A 27,926-nucleotide genomic window follows, 5' to 3' on the forward strand; every position below is an offset into this window, starting at 1 on the left:
TCAGGCATTATTGTACTTTATTTGCAAGGGCTTTTACTACATATCAATAAAGTTTGTACTGCTATTTTTACAATGCACCAGCACCACAATGGAAAACATTTATGGACGATGTACCACATTTAACCAATTCTTATACCACACCCAGACATTATTGTACTTTATTTGCAAGGGCTTGTACTACATATCAATAAAGTTTGTACTGTTTTTTTGACAATGCACCAGCACCACAATGGAAAACATTTATGGATGATGTACCACATTTAACCAATGCTTATACCACACTCAGGCATTATTGTACTTTATTTGCTAGGTCTTGTACTACATATCAATAACATTTGTACTGTTTTTTTGCCAATGCACCAGCACCACAATGGAAAACATTTATGGACAATGTACAAAATATTACGAAGTAGCATACCACAATAAGGCATTATACCAAATTTTACAAAGGATCAAACCATAATAAGACAATATTATACTTCATTAGAATGCATAAACATGTGATAGTCATGATTGATACTGCAATATTAGACATTTTATAAGTAAACATGTGTTAAATAACATTGATGTTACAAATTTTGGACAATGGATACATAGATAAGATTGTTTTAACCATAAATGTTACAAACATATACAATGATCGAATACATATACATGTGTTTGGTAATCATCATATATGCAAATAAATTAGACATTAAAATGCATAAACATGTGATAATCATCACTGAAACTACTATAATAGAAATTTTATGTATAAACATGTGTTAATCATGTGGTACATCATCCGCAAATGTTTTTCATTGTGGTGATGGTGCATTGTCAAAAATGCAGTACAAAATATGTTTATATGTAGTACAAGACCTTGCAAATAAAGTACAATAATGCCTGATTGTGGTATAAGCATTGGTTAAATGTGGTACATCGTCCATAAATGTTTTCCATTGTGGTGTTGGTGCATTGGCAAAAAAACAGTACAAACTTCATTGATATGTAGTACAAGCCCTTGCAAATAAAGTACAATAATGCCTGAGTGTGGTATAAGAATTGGTTAAATGTGGTACATCTTCCATAAATGTTTTCCATTGTGGTGCTGGTGCATTGGCAAAAAAACAGTACAAACTTTATTGATATGTAGTACAAGCATTTGCAAATAAAGTACAATAATTTGTCTTAATGTGGTATACTACTTAGTAATATTTGGTACATCTTCAATACATGTTTTCATTGTGGTGTTGATGCATTGTCAGAAAGGCAGTATCATTTATATTGATCCGTAGTACGTGTTCTTAAAAATTAAGTATAATTTGTCCTGATTGTGGTATTCTGTTTAGTACAATGTAGTACATTGTCCACACGTTTTCCATTTTGGTGTTGGTGCATCGTCAAAATGGTAGTACCAAGTATATTGATCTGTAGTACATCAGCTTCCAAATTAAGTTTAATAGTGCCTATTTGCAGTATAAGTTACATAGATAAGTAGTACACTATGTAGCAAATGAAATAAAAAGCGTTCTTATATCCATGATACAGTACCAACTTCATCAACATTACCAAATAGAATATCAACTTCACCAAAACTACCAAATACAATACCAACTTCACCAACACAGTTATGCATTCGATCAATACACCAAAAATAATTGTGGTATAATAAGCACCAATATGTGCTACATATTCATTACATTTAACATGCAAACAACAAAAGGTATATCAAGACATATGATTACCCAAAATATATAATCTATAGCGTATGAGTGCTGACAAAAATAGCCCTGTCTAGCAACTATATTTCTTCTTTGCATGTCTTGTGATTGTAACAAAAAAATAGCCCATCTACATAATATATCGCTTCTTTGCATGTTCTATGATTCTGACCAACAAAAACAGCCCATCCACATGCTATATTGCTTCCTTGAATTTTCTACGGTTATGCCCTGGTTTGTGACACCGTGCGCACTTGGTAACACGTTTCTTTACTTGAGACGGGAATCTTTGTGTCCTTCTACGTCCTGGCTGTGATCGGACATCCGGAGGTCTAATTATATCGCCATTAAAATGTGGTAAATTATCATTGAAATCAAATGTAGGGATTGGATTGACAACTGCCGCATAAGCTCTCCGATAATTTTCAACTTTGTAGCAAGAGTCACAAAAGTCATATATTGACAAACCCTTTGACTCAATAGCAGCACAAGCATGGTTACAAGGGATCCCATTAATTTTCCAGATTCTACATGAGCAACTCCAGTTTCCCAGATCCACTGCACAACTTTTATCACCATCCAAAACCTCAAAAAGCAATGAACTAGACCTATCAACCTTCAAATTTCGAGATTTAGTGTAGTTTTGTAACAAACTACTTTCTGGCTTAGGAGATAGGATTCCAACCATTAGGAGAGACGACTCTCGTCTTTTATTCATCAAGCTCATTATTTGTAACCGTATTGTATCAATCATGGATACAATTGGCAAATACCTTGCGGGTTTAACCCAACTATTCCAACATTCTGCTTGATTGTTGTTGATTATGCCCCATCTTTTTCCAGAAAATAAGCAATTTTCCCAATTCTCGGGTTTTGAATTTTTAATAAATTCTTCTGCAAGAGGCATTGACTGGATTATACTAGTAATATGAACAATAAACTCACTCTCAGTTGCCGCGTATGCTGCTTTGTGGAATATAGATTCCCAATACTTTTTGTTGTGCAATGGATACTTCTTCAAAATCTAAAATTTAAATAAAACAATATTAAAAATCTCGCATACAAAAAATATTATTTAAAATAAAATGAACTATTATAGCACTTACCCGCGTACGAAAATTATCCACCAAGTGTCGTAGACAATATGCATGGTGACTACCGGCGAATATATTGGGGATTGCCTTAACAAGACCACTATGTCTATCAGAAAAAAAAAAAGCGAACTGTGAGAAAACTACACAATTTTGCATTGTCAAGACTCCCCTCAGTTTCAAACAGAACCATTCCCAGTTAGCATCATTCTCAGCCTCCACAACCGCAAATGCTAAAGTGAATAGGTCATCATTAGCATCTTTTGTCACAGCACTTAGTATGCAACCTTTGAATTTATTTTTTATATGTGTTCCATCTAAAAAAATCAACGGTCTGCATCCCTTAACAAATCCAACAATACATGCATGTAAAGATATAAAAAGTCGTCAAAATTTGTTCATTTCATCAACCTCACAATCAGCCCAACTACCAGGATTTGTTTGTTTCAAAGCATCACAATACCACCTCAATTTATCAAAACATCCTTTCTCTGTCCCATAAAGTTGATGCATTGCTATTTCTTTCCCCATCCATGCTGTATGGTACTTCAATTCAACGCCATATTCCCTATGAATATCTCTTACAATTGCGGACGGTCGGTATGATGGTTCTCCTCTCAATTTATCTTTAATGATATTCGCCACCCAAACAGAATCAGCGTTTGGATGGCCTCTGCTCCGAAGATTTGCCTCTTCACATACGTGCTGAAGACAACATTTTCTAATTCCAAACGTTCCATCTGCCTTATATTTGGATGCATATATTTTCCATGCACAATCACTGACATTACAAACAACGAAGACCTTTTGTTGGTCATTTTTCTTATACACGAACGATCTCATGGTAGCAATAGCATAGTTTTTAAGAACCTTTCGAAACTCATCAGCATTTTTAAAATTTTGCCCCTCTCCACGAATCAAATGACTCCAAGCATCAATGGAGTTACTTTGTAGAACCATTTCATATTGAGATGCACTCGAAGAACCATTATCCGCATCAAACTCATTCCTTAATTAAAGAAAAACAACAATAAAATATTTCAGTAAATCACTTGAAATACCAACATCCATATCTTAAATAAAATGTACTTACTAACTGTATGAATAAATTAAAGGTAAATTGGAATATTTATTTCTATCGTTCGGGTGTAGCACAACTAAAAACAGAGAAAGACATGAATTACCTCAGAATATTCTTGTCACTTGAAATAATTTCTTCTTTTCGGATTGCTATCATGTCAATGATGTTTACTTTCATGTAGACAAACAATCGGATCATATTACTAACATCTTGATCTTTATTCAATGTCACATATAACTTTTGGTGAGGTGCAAGATATTGTAAGAAGGTTGAAGAAGGATTGATTTGATCACATTTTTTGCCAAGTTACAAATACATCTGCATTAGACTCATATCCTCCTCTATTGTAAAGATAAACAAATTCTTACTGTAAGAACAACTTCCTAGCAGCATCATACCACCTTCACTATTGACTCCACTATCTTCAGACAAAAAAAAAAAAAAAGTGTTATGTAAGCTCAACATTTGTCTAGTTTCAAAAAAAATTTACTTTGGGGATTTTCTCAAACCTACTGGAAAATGAAATTTACTTTGGGATTTTCTCAAACTTACTTGAAAATTAACAATGACAATCATCCATTTAATATAGTTTAAAATCAATAACATTACCAAATTCAAAACAGTAACGAACACAAGAATGAAAAATATACAAATAAAATCAAGATCAAAATAATGTAACACAAATTGCATTAAAAAATAGGACAAAGGCGACAAACAGAACAGAAAAGCCCACTTCCTCGTTTTCTTAATTTCGGATCTCTTCTTCCTGTCGTCGCCCCTTGCAAAACTTTTCAATAGCTGTCGCAGGCCAGTGGTTCTTACGCCCCATGGGTTTTTCTATGGTTTCCTACATTGAGGAGAATAAATGGAAATATGTTGATAGAATCTGAGGAGAGAAAGAGAGAAAGATAGATGAGTTATTTGGTTATGGCTTCTCTTCCGTTGGTAGGCTTCAGCGATGAGATGGATGGATGAGTTTTTTGGTTAGGGCCCGATGCATTAGAGATTGGGGGAGGAAGATGACGAAGTGAGAGAGAGAGAATACAATATTTACATATAATAATGAATAAATAAATAAAAAAGGAACAAAAAGCTAAAAAAAAGTCAATAGGGAGTTAGAAATAAATTTTGTAATGCATTAGGAAGTCAAAACTAAATTTGTCTGACATTGGTACTGAATCAAAAATTAAGTTTTGGATTGGGGATTTAACTCCAAGTCCCCCTTGTAAAAAATTATGTAAATAATTTATTGAGAACAGATAAATGATGAAATTTGAAAAAGGATATAGAGATAAAATGAGATAAGGATGTTAGATAAAAGTGAGGATATTTACTAATTTAAGATCTAACATAAGAGTTGTGTTAAATTTAGGGATAAAATGAAAAGAATTTTTGATGTGATTTTACACACAAAAAATGGTTAGGTTGTGTTTACATAATTATAGGATTATATTAATAATCTTATCAATCTCATGTTTACTTGATTTTTTAGGGCCCGCATTAACTCATAAAGTACATCCTTACTTATCTAATTTAAACTTTAAACCTTGATGATTTATCACAAATAAATGGTGTGATAAATAATCATTTTAACTAATTATGTTTCTAATTGAAGAAAATTATATTAATATCCTTTATTCCAAAAAAAATAATTTATGAAAACCACATTTAAAAAAATATGTAAAACATGAATATAAATTTCAAATACCTGAAGATATATTTAATACATTTTATTTGATTTTAATATATGAAAAATTCATTTTAAAATTATAAAATATGAATAAAAATTCTAATAATTTAAGATATGATTCATACATTTCATTGGATTTTATCCTTATTTATGAAAATCCTTTTTTTTAAAACTCAATTTATTAATTTTTTCTTTAAAAAATAAATAATATTTATACTCAATAATTTTGGTCAATTAAAATAATTTACATGTAGATTAATAATAATGTACATTCTTCAATAAAATTCACAATCTTAATTTTATAAATACAAACTAAAAATAAGATTATATATTATAAGTAAAGGACAAAATTGTAACTTGTCACTTAATCATAACATCAATCAAAAAATTGATCAATCAAAGTAAACATGTGATTATTTATCCATCATTATTCAACATCCTATAAAATTAGTTTAATACAATCACTAAATAAACACAGCCTTAGTATAAGGGATGAAACTATTATATACCGCTTGGTTTCATAGATGTGATGTATGAGAGATGAATAGAAATGTGATAAAAACATGATAAATATGGATAAGCAATACATAGATATGAACAATATGTTGTTTTGTATGTTTTTAATTTTATAGGATTATTGTGTTTATTATTATAAAATCTCTTAATTGGCCTTTCCAATTTCTACTCATTCTCCACTAATACCATGGGTTGGAAGGGATTTTTTATCAAACTCATATATAATATCATACCGGGCCATGAGATGACATTGAGTTAACAAAAAAATAAAAGAAACATGAGATGAGAAAAAATTTGTAGATCATCCCACTTTCATCCAATATGTACCAAACAGTAGCTAATAGTATAAATAATATATAAATTAGCGGAAACTAACATAAATTTCAGGCTATTTTCAAATTTGCAACAACTTTTCCAAAACCGTGGCTAAATTTGGCCACGGTTTTTGAAAAACCTTTGCTATTGTCATGTTTTGTTTTTTGCTATATATAGCCAAATGCCACATGTTAACGCATACAACCCGATTTTTTTTAAAAAAAAATGAAGAAGAAATTCTCGAAGATTAGCAAACAATTTCAAAGCAATGTTGCTTAAATTCTCGTTGCATACATCAATATGCAACATGAAAAATTAATACTGATATTGAACTGTTTCGATTCTATAAAAAATTGTAAATGGTTCTTCATGGGAAACATTTTTTGTTAGACTAAAATAAATATGACATTAGCATTTTTATTTTTCTCTTAAAAAAAACCATCATCGGATTGTAGAAATTTTCTTTTCAAGTCTTTTTCATTGAAGTAGTTAATAATTTTTTTACAATTTCAATTAATGTCGTACTTTCTTCAGTTCTTGGTCATCAATGCATGATTCTCATCCCTTATTTATTTTCATTTTCGGTTATTCCGTTGACTTTTTTTTTTTTTTTTTGTGACGTGATCTTCATTGTTATAAGATATTAAACTTTTCTTGTTATGATTGATATTTTTTATAATATGTTTATACATATATATTGAAAAACGTTATTTAAATGAATTTTATTTTAAATATTTCTGTAAAATTATTTATAGGTTTGTCAATGTATTATTAGAATAAATACATATTTTTTATGCATAGGTGATTACGTGTATTAGGTGGATAGTATATAAGAGTTTTCATCCGAGTGTAATAAGAAACCACATCCATCGAACCTTGATTGAGAGCAATCAACATTTTCTTAATTTGAAAAATGCGAGGTGCATTACTCTTATGAAAACGATCTCGCAAATCAATCCAAATCTCATAGGCAGTAGAGATATACATCAGACTATCAGCAATATCACGAGAAACAGAATTGAGAATCCACGAAATTTCTTAATTTTTTTAAAAGCGTTGTCTTTGACCTAAAAAAATGCTTATAGACAACGCTTTTTAAAAAAAGCGTTGTTTTGATGAATATAAAATATATAAAACAACGCTTTTCACTAAAAGCGTTGTAATTTAAAAAAAACATTTTTTACAAAAAGCGTTGTCTTATAAGTGTTGTGTTTGAGCATTTTTGTTGTAGTGGCGCACTTGATAAGCTCTGGCCGAAAAAAAAAAAAGGTAAAGATCGAGAATGATCTGTTTGGAGCAACCTGGAACAAGCAAAATGTCTTTCTTCATCGAAAAACAAAATGCTTTCTTTTCAAGATTGGGACTCAAATAATTAGTAGCTCATCCACCTCTGCGACCACTTCAGATCTCTTTAACCCGGTGTGTTTTGGTACCAGGCTCCAATTTCTTGTGATTAATGCATGGAAGGCCTAAAATCACCTTAATGTCTCGAGCAAACATCACATAATTAGCAGAACATGATTTATCAAGCATGTTCGGTACCAATGGATCGTATGGTGATGGTGATACAATCGAAACGGATAAGCTTCCAGATCCATCTTGTGCCATGTCCTTCTAATAGTTTCAAATGGAAAATTTTAAAAAAAGTGGGCTAATTTTAGGGACAGCTGAACCTCTAGATGGGAAATAACAAAACGGTAAAGGGATCATACCTCAATTTTATCATGGCTTTGGTTTTCTGAGAATTGGAGATATAAAATATATTTTTAGAAAAATTACACATAAAATTTATTTTGTTTGTGCCGCAGACCATTCTTTCAGTCTCCTGGTGCAAGGAGTGGAGTGTTGGGCCCTCCTCCACGGCGGATGCTCTGCGGCATCTAGAACCTCCGTCGTGTAAATGGTTATATTGACACCAAATCTAACACTTTTAATTATGAACTTTTTCAAGAATTTATATTTTATGATTTGTTTAATTAATATAGTAGAGAGCTTTTAATTAATCAACTTTCAATTAATTGATAAAACTTGAGGTAAAATTACGATTATATCCTAATTTAATTCCCAACTAAACCAAAATTATTAGATAAATTAGTTATTTTACATGGTCACCTTTTTTTAGCCATTAGAATTTATCTTATTTACGAAAATGACACTCGCTATCTTTGTTTGTATTTTAAAATTTTTAGATTAGATAATTATCACTTTTAAAATTTTTGAATATTTAATTCATCATGTTAGTTCTAAAAATAATATGAAAATTAATTAACATAAAAAAATTTATATATATGCACATATCGTATGCAAGAGACGCTAGTTTATTATGAATTTGCGTAACGGAGACTAATAAATTCTCACAATTTATATTAACTATTGATAATAAGTGTATATCTTTTCTTTTCTTTTTTTGATAATAATAAGTGTATACCTTATTATCATTGACAATTTTATTATTATATTATTCTTATAATAAAATGAATAGGTATCGAGTTTACTAATCATTTATATTGATTTTTTTATGTTTGAATATTGAATATATCACTTCTTTGTTTTTAATTGTTTATTTATTTTTTTTAAAAAAAAACGCTAAACAAATCGAAACCATGCATTAAAAACCCGCAAATTACAAAAATCTTTCAAACCGAATACATGGAAATTCGGTTTGATATTAGGGTTGAAAAAAAAACTATTCAAACCGCACCGTGATCAACCCTACATCGACTAACGTTTGAGCTAAGTAAATCATGAGCTATTTATAGCTATCAAAAGGGCATGTTCGGTTTACCCCACTTCACCAAATAGGCAGGTTGTGGGTCGGTCGACCAGCCTCGACCCGTCTAATTTCTTTTTATTATATTAAGTCTGAGACCTTCGATATTAACGTGATAAATGGGTTAGTGAAAAATAACTATCATCACCAACTTCTTCTCACAAGTTTGAAAATAACTACCACCACTAATCCACTATCTCTCTAAACCTCCCACTCACTCCATGTTTTGCTTTAAAAAAAACATATAAAAAAAATTTATTTTACACACGCAAGGTGTGTGCATTTTTCACTAGTATAAATAAAAAATTGTTAGCTTTTCGGATTGGCTCGCCCCACCAAATAAGTGTGTTTTCAAATGTTAGTCAGTTCGCCCCACCAAATGATTTTAGACAAGTTGCAGATCAGATCATCCCATCATCTTGTTTTACAATTATCTCATTATTATACATTAAAAATATTAATTACATGTTTTCTAAATTCATATTAGTAGCTTATATGTGTCCGACTTAAAAAGGTTTTTCCAAGCTTTCACCTTTGTTCTTTTAAATTTTATGTATTTTTAGCCATTAGAATTTATCTTATTTACGAAAATGACACTTATTATCTTTGTTTGTATTTTAAAGTTTTTTAGATTAGATAATTATCACTTTTTAAAAATTTTGAATATTTAATTCATCATGTGAGTTCTAAAAATAATATGAAAATTAATTAATATAAAAAGATTTATTTATATGCACATATCGTGGGCAAGAAACGCTAGTTTATTATGAATTTGGGTAACGGAGAGTCGGAGACTAATAAATTCTCACAATTTATATTAACTATTGATAATAAGTGTATATCTTTTCTTTTCTTTTTTTTTTGATAATAATAAGTGTATACCTTATTATCATTGACAATTTTATTATTATATTATTCTTATAATAAAATGAATAGGTATCGAGTTTGCTAATCATTTATATTGATTTTTTATGTTTGAGTATTGAATATATCACTTCTTTGTTTTTAATTGTTTATTTATTTTTTTAAAAACAAACGCTAAACAGATCGAAACCATGCATTAAATTTTCATTAAAAACCCGCAAATTACAAAAATCTTTCAAACCGAATACATGGAAATTTGGTTTGATATTAGGGTGGAAAAAAAACCACTCAAACCGCACCGTGATCAACCCTAAATCGACCAACGTTTTGAGCTAAGTAAATCATGAGCTATTTATAGCTATCAAAAGGGCATGTTCGGTTTACCCCACTTCACCAAATAGGCAGGTTTTGGGTCGGTCGACCAGCCTCAACCCGTCTAATCTCTTTTTATTATATTAAATCTGAGACCTTCTATATTAACGTGATAAATGGGTTAGTGAAAAATAACTATCATAACCAACTTCTTCTCACAAGTTTGAAAATAACTACCACCACTAATCCACTATCTCTCTAAACCCCACTCACTCTATGTTTTGCTTTAAAAAAAACATATAAAAAAATTTTATTTTACACACGTAAGGTGTGTGCATTTTTCACTAGTATAAATAAAAAAATTTTAGCTTGTCGGGTTGGCTCGCCCCACCAAATAAGTGTGTTTTCAAATGGTTAGTCAGTTCGCCCCACCAAATGATTTTAGACAAGTTGCAGATCAGATCATCTCATCATCTTGTTTTACAATTATCTCAGTATACATTAAAAATATTAATTACATGTTTTCTAAATTCATATTAGTAGCTTATATGTGTCCGACTTAAAAAGGTTTTTCCAAGCTTTCACCTTTGTTCTTTTAAATTTTATGTATTTTACTATGCGTTGTATAATTTTATTACTTATTTTTCTATTTTTGCTCCTTTTAGCGAACACAAATATTTTCTTATGATATTTAATCTCAATTGTCGTACTTTCTTGGTCATCAATGCGTGATTCTCATCCCTATTTATTTTCATTTGCGGTTATTCCGTTGACATTTTTTTTTTGTGTGTGACGTGATCTTCATTGTTACACGATATTAAAGTTTTCTTGTTATGATTGATTTTTTTATAATATGTTTATTCATATATATTTAAAAAATTTATTTAAATGAATTTTATTTTAAATATTTCTGTAAAATTATTTATAGGTTTGCCAATGTATCACATATTCATTTCTAAAGGTGTTGTGGTCTGTTGAATATCCTTTTTTTTTTTTTTCCTTTGGAGCTGTAAATAATCTTAATCAAACATCTTTTTTATTTATGAAATTTTTTAAATTACAATGATATATACAAATCAACTATCTTATAATAATTACAAATTATATTTTCTCCAATATTTACAATCAGAACTTCTGATGAAACCATATATGCTCAAAAAAATATCAAAATGAAACCATATATGCACCCAAAAAAATAAGTTTTTAACTACCGTTTAACTTAAACAATCGCCAAATATTAATAAAAATATACAATTTGAAATTTGTGATGGTCTTTTAAAATCTGTCGCAAAAATTAACTAGGGTTAGAAAAAACCATTTCAAATGGCGACGGTTTAAAATATATGTCGTCGTGAATTGGCCATGATTTATTTAAATTGCATGTAAATGTTGTTGTGGCGAGTTAATTCACCAAATAGCTATATATCTAAAAAAAAATAGAGGGATGTGCACGAGCGGCAGAGACCTGAAGGAGGGAGCAACATGGCTCAACCCCCAGAGCATACCTCCACAATATTTCAGCAGGGAATATGTTCCACATGAGGATCGAACCCGCAATGCTGGAAAATCTTTTTTCACGTTACCTCAAACCTTACCAACTCGTTTATGCCCTGTGGGCGACATGAGACTCATTCTCGCACCTGAATGATCCGGACCAAGTCCCATACCCAAATCAGCACCGATAGGTTCAACGGGATTAACCCATCCTCCGTGTGGAACCAAATCAACACATGATCCGATCCAAAACAGGTTTTGGTTTAATTCAACCTAACTTGAGCATATTAGTTTCATGGTAAATCCAATGGCTATCTTTGGATTAAAATTTATTTTTATGTGGAGTCAAGTATGTATTCCACATGTTTGGACCAATGATGATCATTGGATCTATAATGTGGGCAATACCCACACTATAGGATTTTATAACCGGCATTTCTTCGGTCTTCTATTACAATAATTTTTAACCTCGTTGTTTATTTTCTACCATGAAACTATATACACGAGAACAAATTAGTAAATTACAATATTCATGATGAAAAATTTATCACATAAAAATACATAAATAAATCATCCAAGATTCCAATGAAACTAATTAATAATAAGTTCTTCCGTAGCAAAAAATGCACCTTTCTCCATATTAGGATTATTTCTATTTTTTTCAACCAAATATTAATTGTTTTGCTCGTAATGTGTTCCGTTTTACTAACTCATTTAGTAGGATTATAAACATATGGATTGAAAAAAATATTAAAAATTATTTAAATTTTTTTTGTAAAATTGTTTATACGTACGGTTGTCCGTGTATAATAATTTTAATCAAACATTTTTTATTTATGAAAAATTGTTTAGTTTACAATAAATAAAAATTAACTATCTTATAATAATTACAATCCATTGATCTTAAGACATTTGACACATAAAATATTTTTTTATAAATTAATTAAGGATGTGAATGCGACATATATCAAAATGTCAAACCATGCACAATAAGAAGAAAAAAAAAACGTCAATCATTGCTATTTTCAAGACAATTTAACTTAAAAGTTTTCCAATATATCAATAAAAATATAAAATTTGAAATTTTCTATGGTTTTAAATCTGTCGCAAAGATTACATATGATTAAAAAAACCGTCGCAAATGGAAGCGGTACAAAATATAAGTTGTAAATTTGCCATGATTTATTTAAACCGTGTAAATATCCGTCGTTAATTCACCAAGTTAAATAACTTTCAAAGGCAGTGTTTGGAAGGTTCTAGAAAACACTTCTCAGCTCTTTTTAAACAAAATTTCTCAAAATTTTGTTTTAAAAAAATGCGCAGAGAAATGCTTTTTAAAAACTCTCTCAAACACTACCTAGATCAGTAGCTAACACAGTGAAGCCAAAAAGCAATGAAATGATTAGACCCCCATTTTTTTTTTGAGCACTTCTAGAAGGGAAATTGCTAGACCATGCCAATAGCTTTCTCTGTCTCTTTATCCTGGTATTCTAATATTTGATAACGAAAGAAGACATCAGCCCCCGTTGCAACCGCTTGGATTAAGGAAGCCCGAAGCGACAATGATCTGTTTGGAGATTAATACCTTTCTTCGTCGACAAAAAATGCTTCCTTTCGACAAAAAATAATTAGTTCATCTACTTCTACAACTCTTGCCAAATCTCTTTAACCATCTTGGCGATGGACCATTTAGTGATGGGGATCCAACCATATTGGAGAAATTAAAGATGCGGTATTTGGATATCGTAGTTGACACGAAGCCGAAAGAGATGAAGGTGAAATATGTTCATGAGCCTGCAGTTTTTGTGTCGTTATTGGTCCAACCAGGGAGGAAAAATAACAGCAAATCAACAATTTATCGTCTTATACCCATAAAACATGAAAACCTAAACATTAAAACAACGAAACAATTATGGGTCCAACCAGGGAGAATTACTAACCCGAGTGGCAATGTGTGCCCATTTGTTGCAAGCTTTCCGTAAAGCTCGGCAATAATCATCTCTTCTTCGACCGAAAATGCCTCAGTCCACCCTTTCTTTGAGCCATGCCGGCTCATGTCATTTGTGGCAAAGCTTCCAGATCCATCTTGTGACATGTCCTTTTAATTAATAGTTTCAAATGGAAAAAAGTAATCATTAACAAATATAAAAAAACTGGGCTAATTTGAGAGACAGCTGAACTGAAGCCGAAAGAGATGAAAATGATTAGTAATAACAAAATGGAAAAGGGGAACATACCTCAATTTTAGGATGGCTTCTGTTACCTGACGATTGAAGAAACAAAATCATATTTTTAGAAAAATTACACATAAAATTTATTTCGTTTGCGCCGCAGATCATTCTGTCAACCTCATGGTGTAAGGAATGAAGTGGAGTGAAGGTCAAAGTAAAAAGACCCTCCTCCACATTCACCACGGCAGTGGCAGCTCCGCGGTCGCCGGAACCGCTCCCCCGTCTGCTGTTATTAAACATAAATTATTTGATGTGAGTTTCTAAAAACAAAAACCATCTGTTTATATAGCAAGAAAATTACCATGAACTTTTAGGGTTTCACATGTCTGTGTGCGGCGCAGACTGAATTTTTTATTTGGGCAATCTAATTCTCTCGTTTTTTGAATAAATATTTAAAAGATTATATAATATTATATATATTGCTGTTATTTCATAATCTAATTATGTAATATTAGTGATTGACAACAATAAAAAACACAAGTAAATCTTACATAAATTTTCCATGTATATATTTTGTAACGACGGTAAATTATATTTTTAACTTTTTAGATTATCTTTTAATGGTTGAATACGATAAATGAGAAATGATTTGAAATTCATCCTGATTAAGAATAAAATTACTTAATTTTATATGAAGTACTAAATACAAAATCACCAAATTTAGATTTAGTCAAAAAATTAAATAAATTGAGAATCATGAATTTGGTATAGGTGATTTCGAAGTAATTTCTTAATCCAACACAAACATAAACAAAAACATTTACTAAAACGTAAAACATAAACATTAGCATGCACCAAATCTAATCCTTTTCTTCTTCTTTTTTTTTTTCCCAAAAAACTTAACTACAATATATACATGCCTTTTTTAAAAAAATTAATTTCCCGGTCATCTTTGCATTTTTATTTATTTGTCAAACTTAAATTGTTTATTTATTATGAAATTTGGGCAATTGATACTAATAAATTGTCACAATCAAAATTAAATATTCATAAAATGTTTATATATTATTATCATTGAGATTCTAAATTCTAGCAAGTTCACAAATTAAAGGCAAATTCGCGGGGCAAAATCCCGGTTTAGTCCTAAATGTTTGGATACATTTCCGGTTCAGTCCTAAATATTTGGATGTTACCGGTTTGGTCCTAAATCTTTTCCAAAAGTTTCCGGTTCAGTCCTAAATGTTTATACGTTCCCGGTTTGGTCCTAAATGTTTTCCAAAAGTTTTCGGTTCAGTCCTAAATATTTTTATATTGTCTATTTCGTGTCAAATATTTCTCAAAAGTTCCCGGTTTGATCCTTCCATCTACTCGTGTGTTAAAACCAACATCGCGTAGTGTTATATCATTTATAATTGAGTTTTATATTATTTATTATATATATATATATTTAACATTAAACAAGTTGTAAATAAAACACAAATTTATTAGAGTTTTTATCCAAATTTAAATCAATTTTACACAATATTCAAAATAAAAATATTAAATTCATGATGCTACAAAATAAAAACTTAAATAAAATAAACGAAACTTGAGGAATTAAAATTTAATGATGTTATTTCACATTTCTATTAATTTTGTTATATTCTCATTCATGATGTTTGCACATTTAAGAAAAAATTTGAAAGTTGGAAAAAGATATATATCTTTTTAAAACTCTTTTTATAATTTAAAAAATACTATTTAAAAAAAGTTTATTATTAAATAAAACTTAATTTCATATCACTACTTCAACGGTGGTCAAATACTTCATTATATTTTCTCAATTGTTAACCATAAGTATTCTTTTCTTGAAAAATTTGATGAAAATTTCAAATATTTTGTGAAATAAGTAATACTAGTTATTTGCTAAAACATTTGTTTATTTGTTTGTGATTGATAATGTTTTTAACTATAAGATTGCACGGTTCAATAATTTTTTATTCTATAATTTTATTTTGCATAATTTATATTATATTTTCATTTGAAAGAAATTCTTGTTCATTTATTATTATTATTATTATTATTATTATTATTATTATTATTATTATTATTATTATTATTATTATTATTATTATTATTATTATTATTAGCTTCTATTTTATTTAACTTTGTCTTTTGTTTGTAAGTTTTTTTTATCACGCTTTGTTTGTAGATGGAAGTACCAAATCGAGAACTTTTGGAAAATATTTAGGACGAAATCTGGAGCGTAAAACATTTAGGACTGAACCGGCAACTTTTTAAAATATTTGGGACCAAACCGGGAACATAAAAATATTTAGGACTGAACCGATAATTTTTGAAAAACATTTCGGACTAAACCGGGAACATTCAGACATTTAGGACTGAATCGGAAATATGTCCAAACATTTAGGACTGAACCGGGATTTTCCCCCCAAATTCGCGTTATGTATGAAAAAGGTCATTGAAAAAATTATTTTCCAAGATTGCATAAAAAATTAATATTTATTTAAGTGAATAAATGAAATGCCCGAATCAATTTACTTTTACTAATGCATTTTTGATAGTTTGATAAACATATTGCATGCAGTAGAAAATCTGAATATCATATATATAGTACTGACGAAAAATCAATATAAGAAAATCTAATCAGGAAAAAAAAAAAGATGTTCCTCGATTTAGGTTAGAAACAAGAATTCAATGTTTATTGCATTTCGGATTCTTATATTCCATTTTATTTTCCTTAAAATCAAATAGAAAGATGTTTTAAAAAATATCAAATAGAAAGAATACCAAATCTATATCATATTTTTTCGATCTTCCATACTAAATACTTGTTTTGCCACATGAATGACACCAATACATGCCATCATTTATTCTTCGTTAGCATATCAAAAATTTTAGGGAAAATTGCTTTTTTAGTCCTGTATGTTTGTCACTTTGCAATTTTGGTCCTTTATATTTTAAAATTTCATTTTTAATCCACTATCTTTATTTTTTTGGCAATTTTAGTCTTTTTTATGATGTAGAGCTGACGTGTATAGTACTACGTAAGCATTTTTGAATAAAAAAGACTGAAATTTCTAAAAATCAAAACATGCAGGACTAAAACTGAAATATGAAAACATAGAGGACCAAAATCGCAAAGTGATAAACATAAATGACTAAAATTCAGTTTTTCCATAATTTTATTATACATTTGAAATGATTTTTTTTTTCTGAATCAAATTGGGTTTGTAATAATTTATAATTCTTAATAAACACTAGCAACCGTCGTACGTGATATTCACGTGCTCGACAATTTAACTATTTTTAAAAAATGACAAAAAAAATTATCATAGTGAAAAAATATTGAAGTTTTGATATAAAGTAGAGATAAGTTGTAAAAAATTATGTAAATAATTTATTAAGAACAGATAAATGATGAAATTTGAAAAAGGATATAGAGATAAAATGAGATAAGGATGTTAGATAAAAGTGAGGATATTTACTAATTTAAGATCTAACATAAGAGTTGTGTTAAATTTAGGGATAAAGTGAAAAGAATTTTTGATGTGATTTTACACACAAAAAATGGTTAGGTTGTGTTTACATAATTATAGGATTATATTAATAATCTTATCAATCTCATGTTTACTTGATTTTTTAGGGCCCGCATTAACTCATAAAGTACATCCTTACTTATCTAATTTAAACTTTAAACCTTGATGATTTATCACAAATAAATGGTGTGATAAATAATCATTTTAACTAATTATGTTTCTAATTGAAGAAAATTATATTAATATCCTTTATTCCAAAAAAAATAATTTATGAAAACCACATTTAAAAAAATATGTAAAACATGAATATAAATTTCAAATACCTGAAGATATATTTAATACATTTTATTTGATTTTAATATATGAAAAATTCATTTTAAAATTATAAAATATGAATAAAAATTCTAATAATTTAAGATATGATTCATACATTTCATTGGATTTTATCCTTATTTATGAAAATCCTTTTTTTTAAAACTCAATTTATTAATTTTTTCTTTAAAAAATAAATAATATTTATACTCAATAATTTTGGTCAATTAAAATAATTTACATGTAGATTAATAATAATGTACATTCTTCAATAAAATTCACAATCTTAATTTTATAAATACAAACTAAAAATAAGATTATATATTATAAGTAAAGGACAAAATTGTAACTTGTCACTTAATTATAACATCAATCAAAAAATTGATCAATCAAAGTAAACATGTGATTATTTATCCATCATTATTCAACATCCTATAAAATTAGTTTAATACAATCACTAAATAAACACAGCCTTAGTATAAGGGATGAAACTATTATATACCGTTTGGTTTCATGGATGTGATGTATGAGAGATGAATAGAAATGTGATAAAAACATGATAAATATGGATAAGCAATACATAGATATGAACAATATGTTGTTTTGTATGTTTTTAATTTTATAGGATTATTGTGTTTATTATTATAAAATCTCTTAATTGGCCTTTCCAATTTCTACTCATTCTCCACTAATATCATGGGTTGGAAGGGATTTTTTATCAAACTCATATATAATATCATACCGGGCCATGAGATGACATTGAGTTAACAAAAAAATAAAAGAAACATGAGATGAGGAAAAATTTGTAGATCATCCCACTTTCATCCAATATGTACCAAACAGTAGCTAATAGTATAAATAATATATAAATTAGCGGAAACTAAAATAAATTTCAGGCTATTTTCAAATTTGCAACAACTTTTCCAAAACCGTGGCTAAATTTGGCCACGGTTTTTGAAAAACCTTTGCTATTGTCATGTTTTGTTTTTTGCTATATATAGCCAAATGCCACATGTTAACGCATACAACCCGATTTTTTTTTAAAAAAAAATGAAGAAGAAATTCTCGAAGATTAGCAAACAATTTCAAAGCAATGTTGCTTAAATTCTCGTTGCATACATCAATATGCAACATGAAAAATTAATACTGATATTGAACTGTTTCGATTCTATAAAAAATTGTAAATGGTTCTTCATGGGAAACATTTTTTGTTAGACTAAAATAAATATGACATTAGCATTTTTATTTTTCTCTTAAAAAAAACCATCATCGGATTGTAGAAATTTTCTTTTCAAGTCTTTTTCATTGAAGTAGTTAATAATTTTTTTACAATTTCAATTAATGTCGTACTTTCTTCAGTTCTTGGTCATCAATGCATGATTCTCATCCCTTATTTATTTTCATTTTCGGTTATTCCGTTGACTATTTTTTTTTTTTTGGTGACGTGATCTTCATTGTTATAAGATATTAAACTTTTCTTGTTATGATTGATATTTTTTATAATATGTTTATACATATATATTGAAAAACGTTATTTAAATGAATTTTATTTTAAATATTTCTGTAAAATTATTTATAGGTTTGTCAATGTATTATTAGAATAAATACATATTTTGTATGCATAGGTGATGACGTGTATTAGGTGGATAGTATATAAGAGTTTTCATCCGAGTGTAATAAGAAACCACATCCATCGAACCTTGATTGAGAGCAATCAACATTTTCTTAATTTGAAAAATGCGAGGTGCATTACTCTTATGAAAACGATCTCGCAAATCAATCCAAATCTCATAGGCAGTAGAGATATACATCAGACTATCAGCAATATCACAAGAAACAGAATTGAGAATCCACGAAATGACCATACTATTGCAACGCTTCCAAGATCCATACAGTAGATCATCAGAGGAAGGTTGAACAATGGTGCGATCCACAAAACCAAGCTTATTTTTGGCAGTTAAAGCCACAATCATCGCGCGACTCCAAGTGTTGTAATTATTGCCGATCAAGTGATGCGAGACCAAAATCATACCTGGATGATCTCCATTGTGAAGAAAAAAAGGACTGCTGGAATCTTCAAAATTGAAACGAGGATTACCAGCCGGAACCTGAAGATTTTGATTCGGCTTCACCATGGAAGTAGATCGAGAAGTATAATCCTTCTAGCTCTCTGATACCATTTTACGAACAGAGCATATGCACGGAAGAAGAAATATTCATCTTATTAATTGTGAATGAATGAATTACAGTTACAGTGGGAAAACTCTTATATACTATCCACCTAATACACGTCATCACCTATGCATACAAAATATGTATTTATTCTAATATGTATCACAACTTCATTTTCTAAAGGTGTTGTGGTGATCTGTTGGATATCTTTTTTTTTTCTTTGATCCCTTCGGCTGGAGCTGTGAATAATCTTAAATTCTTAATCAAGCATTTTTTATTTATGAAAATTTTAAAATTACAATGAATAAAATTAACTATTTTATAATAATTACAAATTATTTTTTCTCCAATATTTACAATGAGAATTGCTGACACAAAGTATATAAATTAAAGATGTGAATGCGTTGCATATCAAAATGTCAAACCATGCACAACAAGAAAAAAAAATGTCGACGACTGATATTTGAAGTTTTTAACGACTGTTTAAGTTAAACGGACACCAAATATTAATAAAATATAAAATTAGAAATTTGTGACGATTTTTTAAAATCTATCGCAAAAATTAACTACGGTTTTTACTGTCACATGCATATAAAATACATCTCGTAAATTGGCCATGATTTATTTGAAATGCATTTTTAAAAAAAAACTCAAATTCGGTTAGTAATATGTATAATTCTTAATAAACATAAATATAAATTAATGAAAACTAACATAAAACTTCAGGTTATACAGGCAAATGCATGTTTACGCATACAAACCGATTTAAAAGAAAAAAAAAAAAAAAAAAAGATGAAAAAGAAATCCTCGAAGATTAGCAAACAAAACTCAAAGTATAGGTGCTTAAATTGCAGTTGCAAAATCACAATGCAGGATGAAAAATCAATACTCTCATTGAACTGTTTTGATTCTGTAATGCAAATTTTTGCAAATGGTTCGTCATGTGCAACATTGTGTTAGACCAAAATAAATATGACATTAGCATTTTTATTTTTCTCTTTTAAAAAAACTTAATCGGATTGTGGAATTTTTTTTTTCAAGTTATTTTTCATTGAAGAAGTTCATAATTTTTTACAATTTCAAACTTAATCTTATACTCGATATCTTGATTCTTGATGTCAGACATATTTCTATTTTAACTCGTTGGCTTTATGACTATTCTTATAATAACCAACCAACTAATGAAAGAAATCATTTTTATAAATAAAATCATATGAAATTAAAACACGACAGATAATTTAATTCCTAAATATTCCAATTCCTAAATCAATTCCGTGAGATGGAATTCTCATTTGAGTCACTCTCTGAGACTATGTAAATTTTTACCTAGAGTTTATGCGTTGAGATCGTACACAAGTATCTTTTTTTAAAAGTAAAAACTCATTACAGTTACACAGTTGTTATCCTTGTTTTTGACACATTCGACGTTGTAACAATTACAAGAGTCAACCACTCTATTGTATCGTAGCAATTAATCATCATCCATCAAACAACAAAAGGTACGTATAAATAAAAACGGGACAGGATACACAATAGCATCCAACAAAATATTATGTACAACATATAGCACAACATCCTCGAACACAATCAAAGAAGCTCCACTGTCCAACCGCCGTGTAATTTGAACAGGGAAAAACTGAAACGCAGCACTCACCTCTTCAACCACGGAGAGAATGAAAGAATCAAATATTGTTTTCCTTTTTCTTCAAGAAGGTTTCAATTTGTGAAAGCGCCTGTTGTCACGTAAAATCCAGTTAGGTTCATAAGAGAAACTACTTTAAAAAAGAATGGAGCGGGGGGAAGGAGGCAGACCTCAATCGCAATTATATTAGGTGTGAGATTGCATACATCCGTTAATCCGAGTTTTGCAACAATATCTAGATAAAAAGATTAACATTGATCCATCAATAAAGTTAAGTGGCAAATGGATTCATAGCACACATTCAGAGGGGTGGGAGCGATCACCATTTTGAACCAAAAAATTGAAGAGCAAATGATTTAAAAAATTAACAAAAATGAAATAAGATACTGCAATCTTACTTTCTAAGGAGACACAGACATCAGCATTGGCGTATGCTTCACCCCTCTCTTTGAAAAGTGTAGATAATCGACTCATGGTCTACATAACCACGATTCAAATAAGAAACGAACAGAAACCCCCAGTAAAATATCAACGAATGAAAATTTATCTGATTTTTTATCGCCATCTGGATCATATTCTACATGTAACACAGGCCAATCAAACAAGTGTGTCAAAATGGTTTTTTTGTAAGTGAGTCCCTTTGGCCCAGACCTTAGTCCAATATAGCTCATAAATATGCAGCCATAAATCCATATTCTTATTGTTAATACACAAATTTTCTAAAGAATAATAAAGTTCAGCATAAGTACCAACTTTACAATAACAGTGAGAAGAACATATGTACGTATTTCTTGGACTTCGAGACAACCAGTATACTCAAACAACTTTCATGAGTTTTATCTGGAACTCAAAATGATTGAAAATAAAAGTAATTATGAGCGAATGCAGCATACATTTTTCTCTGCCACCAATTTTCATTAAAATAAATTTATTACTAATTGGATTGGGTTTTCAATGAGCTCAACCTACCGAGATCCAAAACCCATCCCATATTTTAATCCTAATAAATTCAAGTCCAAGTTCAACACAACTCACAATTGCAATAGCCTCAGCACTAAGCATTCCAAAATTAACAAAAATGCAGTACCTTGGAATAAGGATCACCAGACTCTTGGTCCAATAGGGGTCGAGAATCGGTACCTACAGCAGTAATTCTACGTGCTAAGGCATCCAAAGGTACATCTAGCCAAACACTGATGCCCTTTTGCATGTATCTCCTGGTAAAGTATAAATGACGACCAGTTAAACACTGTTCAAATAGCAAGTGCACCACCTAAAACATGTCAGAAGAACCTTCACACTTTATTACCAATTGATTGGTCGAATCACTGCCCCTCCACCGGTAGAAACAACTAATTGATGCATCGAAGACAGTTTCTGCAATGCCTCTGTCTAAAGAACAAAAGAACAATTGTAGGTGAGACAGATAGATTTTCGCATTCTCCAATAATTACCACAACTGGCTGCAATAAAAAATATTTTAAGCAAGAAGTTAAGAAGTGTGGATCCCACCACGAGTTATAGCTGGGTTAACCTGTCAATTTTTTGATAAGCAAAACCATGAGTGGAAGCCCACTCAAATTGAATAACATATGGAGCATGATGCTGATGTTATTATGTCAATCAAAAAATAAAACGGCTTTAATAGTTGGTGTTATCACATTAAAAGAACGGAATCTTCGAAAATGCTAGCCAAACGGTGAAATTGGTTTTTTTTAACACTAGCCCGCATTGGATAGATATCAGAGTTTCTTTTAAAGCATTCAAGCCGCGGTAAATATGCAAAAAAGGTATGACTGTGTAGCTATTTGAGAAATTTGGTCACTCTATCCTAAGTAAAACTATCCGTTAAAGCACAGGATATTCTAGTACTCACAAGCATAAATCTTATGTGTGGTTGAAGCAGATAAATCAAGCAATAACTAATCTAAACAACTCTCTAGGAGAATAAAGATGAATTAACTTTCAATTAACCCACCATAAAACAAAATGTAATTGAATACCAACAGGCATATAAAATATTCAATAATCATAAGCTTAGGCTTAACAAAAACAGGCTCCAATAAAAACTCAATGTCTGCCTCTTTTGTTTGGTGTCAAAGTCTGAAATGATCAACTGAAAAGGAAAGAAGTTTATTGCTTACCTCACTATCTCTGAAGAAGCTCTCACCATATATTTTGAATATTTCAGCCACTGTGTTTCCACCAGCAGCTTGTTCTATTAACGTGTCACTGAAGCATTCACAAGCAAAACTATTGATATGTATCACAAGGATTAGCCATACTTATCAAAACCCAAAAGGCATGCACCAAGCTCAAGGCGCAGCCTTCAGTAAAGCACACACCTTGGCTATGTAGCACGAGCCTTGGTGCATTCTACAGGGTCAAGACACCTTTTAAATGCACCTTCAATGTAGATTTGTTGAATCTATAGTAAAATGAAGAATAGTAGAATTTAATTAACTAAATGACTAATTAATAGGCTATTTAATTATCATTCACATTGGACTTTATGTGATTAAATTTTCTACATGTATTAAGATCATAGTACGCTATTCCTTACAGGACCTCACTTTGATAAGCGTGTGCCTTACCTTGCGCCTCGCATTTTGGCTCTAAAATATCCATAAACCTTAGCATGTCTCTAATAATTATGAGTTTAGTGGAGGGAATGATATAATCACAAATAGTCAGTGGTGATTAATATAACAGTCAAGTCTCAACCATACTAGATGAAATCAGCAATTTTCAATTACTAATCGAAGGATCCAACAAATCCATTTTCAAATAGCACTTTTCTAATTTTCAAAGGCTCCTCGCTTATGAAAGAAGAATGAAGTTTTGGTGCCAACCAGTCACAAAAAGAATATCCAAGACCTTCTGACAAAACCTTGCCCACTGTTGTTTTCCCAGATCCCATCATCCCTGCATAAATAAAACAAAACAAAAAAAAGAAGAAAAAAGTTAAAATGCAAAGACCCAAAGTAGTTTACCCAGATTCAAAAAGACTGATGGATGCATTTACCAACAAGATATATACATCGTCCATTCAGATATGGTTCAATTCCTTCAGATTTATTCTGCAAAATGCATTTTATAGAGTTAAAAGCAGACTCCAATTGTTCAAATACTCGAGCATGCCCAATTGTTTATTGTTCTATTATTGTCCCAGGAGAAAGGCAGCTTCTTGCACTCTAAAAAGCTTTCACACATCTTTAGGACATCATTAACACCATAATTTTTAATGTCATGACACTAGAGGTGGTCAGCTAAGTTTTAGGACATTAATCTAAAGCAAGAAATGCCAAATGAACTTACCCGTAAAATTATAGATTCATCAAATGATGTAGGAAGACTTCCAGACTCTAGTATTGAAGCTGAAAGACAGAAACATACAAAGATTTTAGTGACTCATACGATGCTAGAAACTTGACTCTTTCCGATTGTTCTCTTTGTATGTGACCAATGGCAAATTCAAACCACCGCCTCCACAAAAAACATTGAAGTCTGACAGAACATAGATACATGGACAATTTAATAGAAGATAAAATTATGTATTTACTCAACATTGACGATAAGCTAAGTTATGAGAGAATGAAAGAACTGCGCGTGGATGAAAAAAAACATAGGAAAAGTTTCGACACATAAGCAAATAATGATTATTATCAAATATCAACAATATGAAGTTCACAGTCTTGAACTTTCAATCAGCCATGACATTCCTATGATGCAGTTTGCATGAGTGGAAATACAATGTAATAGTCATATGACTCTATACTTCATAACATTGTCACTGCAGAATATTTGCAATGTTTGTCTTTACACATGCTTGAAAGTAAACAAATGTTAACTTTTATATCATCTATACCGCAAAACAGAGACTTTTTATCAATAAAATATAAAAAAATGTTGACCACTAAATCAAAAGTACATATTTCACTATTTTATTCTAAATACTACTATATTAGAAGATGAAATTCTGAAGCTAGAGATTGATAGCAAACAAATGGGGGGGAAACTGTTTTCCCAGCCATACAATGTGTTAGTGTCCCCAAAGAATGGTACTTACTTTCATGTGAGAGGGGGTATAAAATAGGTGCGCATATATGGAAAATCTAGTACTTGTTTGTTTCAGTCCTCAAACTGATGACACTGAAATGTTATTCGTCTTATCAACTCTGTTAACCATTCAGGTAATCTTTGATTTTAAAAAAAAAGAAAAGAAATAATTGACCAATTTTAATGAATCACTTTACAATAATTTGACAAGCCATCTTCTGTTAACTGGACAACAAAACCAGAAGGATCCAATTGAAATCATTTTATAGTTAAAATCAGCAGCAAAATTTAAACTGACATGTTGATGTTTCAACAGAAAGAAAACAATATTGTTATAACAGTGGTCCATACAAGTTTCAAACCAAATGATACCACATATATATATAATCACCTGGAACATTTCCAGTGGAGCACAAAACCTTTAACACAATTGGGCCCTGAACTCTTCCTTTTCTAGCCGGTAAATTAACAGAATCAGGAGCCAGATGCGACTTTGGATCCCCAATTCTTCGCAAAAACTGCAAAGAATTACTTGATTTTCTTGCAATCTTTTCAGAGCTTATCCTTGCCGGCAATTGTAAGCTCTGAGAAACTTTTGCCTCCATGTATCTCTCCTATTTTTTCAAAATACACTAATCAGTTTCAAAAAAAGGAAATTTTTGATTTACCAATCACCATACAACAACTCAATCCCAAAATTTTTTTTCTTTCAGTGTTAGAGACTCGCACGATCAAAGATTTCACTTTTTAGAATATGGTGAAATAATCATAGTTAATCACTAATGCTTCACCACCGGCGCACATTAGCACGCTCTGCTTAACCATAGTTATCTCGGCCACTTTACCACAGTTTATCTTCTCCATAACAAAACAAAACCCACCTGCGAAATACTGACCGTTAGATCTAGAAAGATCGGTATCCAGATCACTGTATTAATTAATTAATTAAAGAAAAATATGTTTATTTTTAATATAATTAAAAATAGGTGATCGGAGAAGAAGACAGAGCACCACTTTCTAATGATAATTTTTTTGTGGAAAAACACAAGTTCGTTGATTTCATGGAACGTGAAAAATTTTGCGTTAGTAAAATTAGTGCGAAAACTTTAAATAATTTCATAGAAAAGATTTCACCTGAAATCTCACCGACGGAGCTGAAATATAGAGAAATCGTGATAAAATATACAGAGATCTGAGTATATCGAGACGAAATGAAAGTAAAAATGGAAATATAAAGAGTTAAATTTAGGGTTTATGGATAAATCTTACCTGGAGTGCGCAGATCTGAGGTTTGGTTGAGGAGATCTAAGGGTTTATAGAAAATTAAAAGGCGGAGAAGCGGAGATCAGAGGCAGCTTTCATTCTGGGCCGTCCGATCAAGCTGAGAAAACTATAGAGACAGGAAGATGTAAATATATTATTGCATCTGCAGGAAAAGAAGCTCGGTGGTGTGTGTGGTGATTCTGGGTGGGTGAGCTGACCGTAATCTCCTCAGAGGCAGTTCGGGCAGCGTTAAAAACAAGCGAGATTGGGGAAAATATCCTGGGGCAAAAGCTGCCCGGTGATTAGGTGTGGTCGGATTAGAGGGGCAGGTTCTATGCTTCATGATGAAGCTCTTCACCGGAAGAGCACGTGCAGCATTGTTCTTTATTGGGTATGGGGTCCACACATTATGAAGGGCTAAGATTCAACGGGTGAAGGGCACCCGGTGGACCATAGAACATTCCGATTAGAGTTGCATAAGTTTGTTTTATTTATTTCTCAATAATTAATTTCAGCAGTTTACACATGAATATTTTTAAAATAAGATAAGAAGACTTTGACTTATTGTTTTGCAAAATTAAAATACTACTATTTTTTGGTGTTGACTAATGTTACATAATTTTTTGTTTAAAAAAAATTGTCATAAAATAGTGAACCTAGCCAGATACAAACAATGGTCGATTTGGTTTAATTATTTGCGTTTGGATTAAAATATATAATTATGATTTTATATTTATATTTTAAAATTCACTTGTGTGAATCCTCAATTGATGTTTATAAGTATTTATATACTTTATAACTAGGAGAGATTTCAAATTCATTTTTCTGAGACACATATAAGCTATTGCTGGCATTTTTAAATAAAATATAAATAATTTACAAAACATTTAAAGAACAACAAAAAAAAAATTAAAAGATTTGCTTAAAGCGGG

General features: G+C 30.3%; 2 protein-coding genes and 1 long non-coding RNA gene across 8 annotated transcripts; all 3 read right to left on the reverse strand.

Moving 5' to 3' along the window:
* Positions 1 to 1,899: 1,899 nt before the first annotated feature.
* On the reverse strand, positions 1,900 to 4,052 carry LOC140862545 (uncharacterized). Its single transcript, XM_073265573.1, has 4 exons — positions 3,979 to 4,052; positions 3,261 to 3,803; positions 2,810 to 2,903; positions 1,900 to 2,727 (listed from the first exon to the last, which is right to left on the reverse strand). The coding sequence occupies exons 1-4, from the start codon at positions 4,050 to 4,052 to the stop codon at positions 1,900 to 1,902; spliced, it is 1,539 nt and encodes a 512-aa protein (XP_073121674.1).
* A 9,357-nt stretch (positions 4,053 to 13,409) lies between these two features.
* LOC140894612 (uncharacterized) lies at positions 13,410 to 14,275 on the reverse strand. The gene is made up of 3 exons (XR_012153876.1): positions 14,074 to 14,275; positions 13,777 to 13,934; positions 13,410 to 13,630 (listed from the first exon to the last, which is right to left on the reverse strand). It is a non-coding gene; the product is annotated as an uncharacterized lncRNA (long non-coding RNA).
* A 5,359-nt stretch (positions 14,276 to 19,634) lies between these two features.
* On the reverse strand, positions 19,635 to 27,362 carry LOC140862809 (shikimate kinase, chloroplastic). 6 transcript variants are annotated; one of them, XM_073265853.1, is made up of 13 exons: positions 27,213 to 27,362; positions 27,001 to 27,121; positions 26,534 to 26,612; positions 26,123 to 26,345; positions 24,991 to 25,049; positions 24,698 to 24,752; positions 24,525 to 24,597; positions 23,817 to 23,904; positions 22,982 to 23,064; positions 22,760 to 22,889; positions 22,071 to 22,149; positions 21,843 to 21,907; positions 21,375 to 21,763 (listed from the first exon to the last, which is right to left on the reverse strand). In XM_073265853.1, the coding sequence occupies exons 4-13, from the start codon at positions 26,334 to 26,336 to the stop codon at positions 21,713 to 21,715; spliced, it is 897 nt and encodes a 298-aa protein (XP_073121954.1). In that variant the 5' UTR covers positions 26,337 to 26,345; positions 26,534 to 26,612; positions 27,001 to 27,121; positions 27,213 to 27,362; the 3' UTR covers positions 21,375 to 21,712. The 6 variants fall into 6 exon arrangements, with proteins under 6 accessions (XP_073121955.1, XP_073121954.1, XP_073121953.1 ...); XM_073265854.1 differs by lacking the exons at positions 26,534 to 26,612; positions 27,213 to 27,362 and adding an exon at positions 19,635 to 20,028 and having other exon boundaries at positions 21,685 to 21,763; positions 27,001 to 27,206; XM_073265852.1 differs by lacking the exon at positions 26,534 to 26,612 and having other exon boundaries at positions 27,001 to 27,112.
* Positions 27,363 to 27,926: the final 564 nt, after the last annotated feature.

Source organism: Henckelia pumila, chromosome 4 (genome assembly GCF_033568475.1).
Source record: "Henckelia pumila isolate YLH828 chromosome 4, ASM3356847v2, whole genome shotgun sequence".
Lineage (NCBI taxonomy): Eukaryota > Viridiplantae > Streptophyta > Magnoliopsida > Lamiales > Gesneriaceae > Henckelia > Henckelia pumila.

What these genes read in the sequence shown, in the direction of transcription:
- LOC140862809 (XM_073265854.1), bottom strand. Translation starts at nt 26,336, where the DNA reads ATGGAGGCAAAAGTTTCTCAGAGCTTACAATTGCCGGCAAGGATAAGC. An exon ending in ATGAATCTATAATTTTACGG is followed by an intron (nt 24,753 to 24,990) that starts GTAAGTTCATTT and finishes TGCATTTTGCAG; the next exon opens with AATAAATCTGAAGGAATTGA. An exon ending in CTAATATAATTGCGATTGAG is followed by an intron (nt 21,764 to 21,842) that starts GTCTGCCTCCTT and finishes ACGTGACAACAG; the next exon opens with GCGCTTTCACAAATTGAAAC.
- LOC140862545 (XM_073265573.1), bottom strand. Translation starts at nt 4,052, where the DNA reads ATGAAAGTAAACATCATTGACATGATAGCAATCCGAAAAGAAGAAATT. An exon ending in AGTGACAAGAATATTCTGAG is followed by an intron (nt 3,804 to 3,978) that starts GTAATTCATGTC and finishes TCTTTAATTAAG; the next exon opens with GAATGAGTTTGATGCGGATA. An exon ending in GGATGTTTTGATAAATTGAG is followed by an intron (nt 2,904 to 3,260) that starts GTGGTATTGTGA and finishes TTTTTCTGATAG; the next exon opens with ACATAGTGGTCTTGTTAAGG.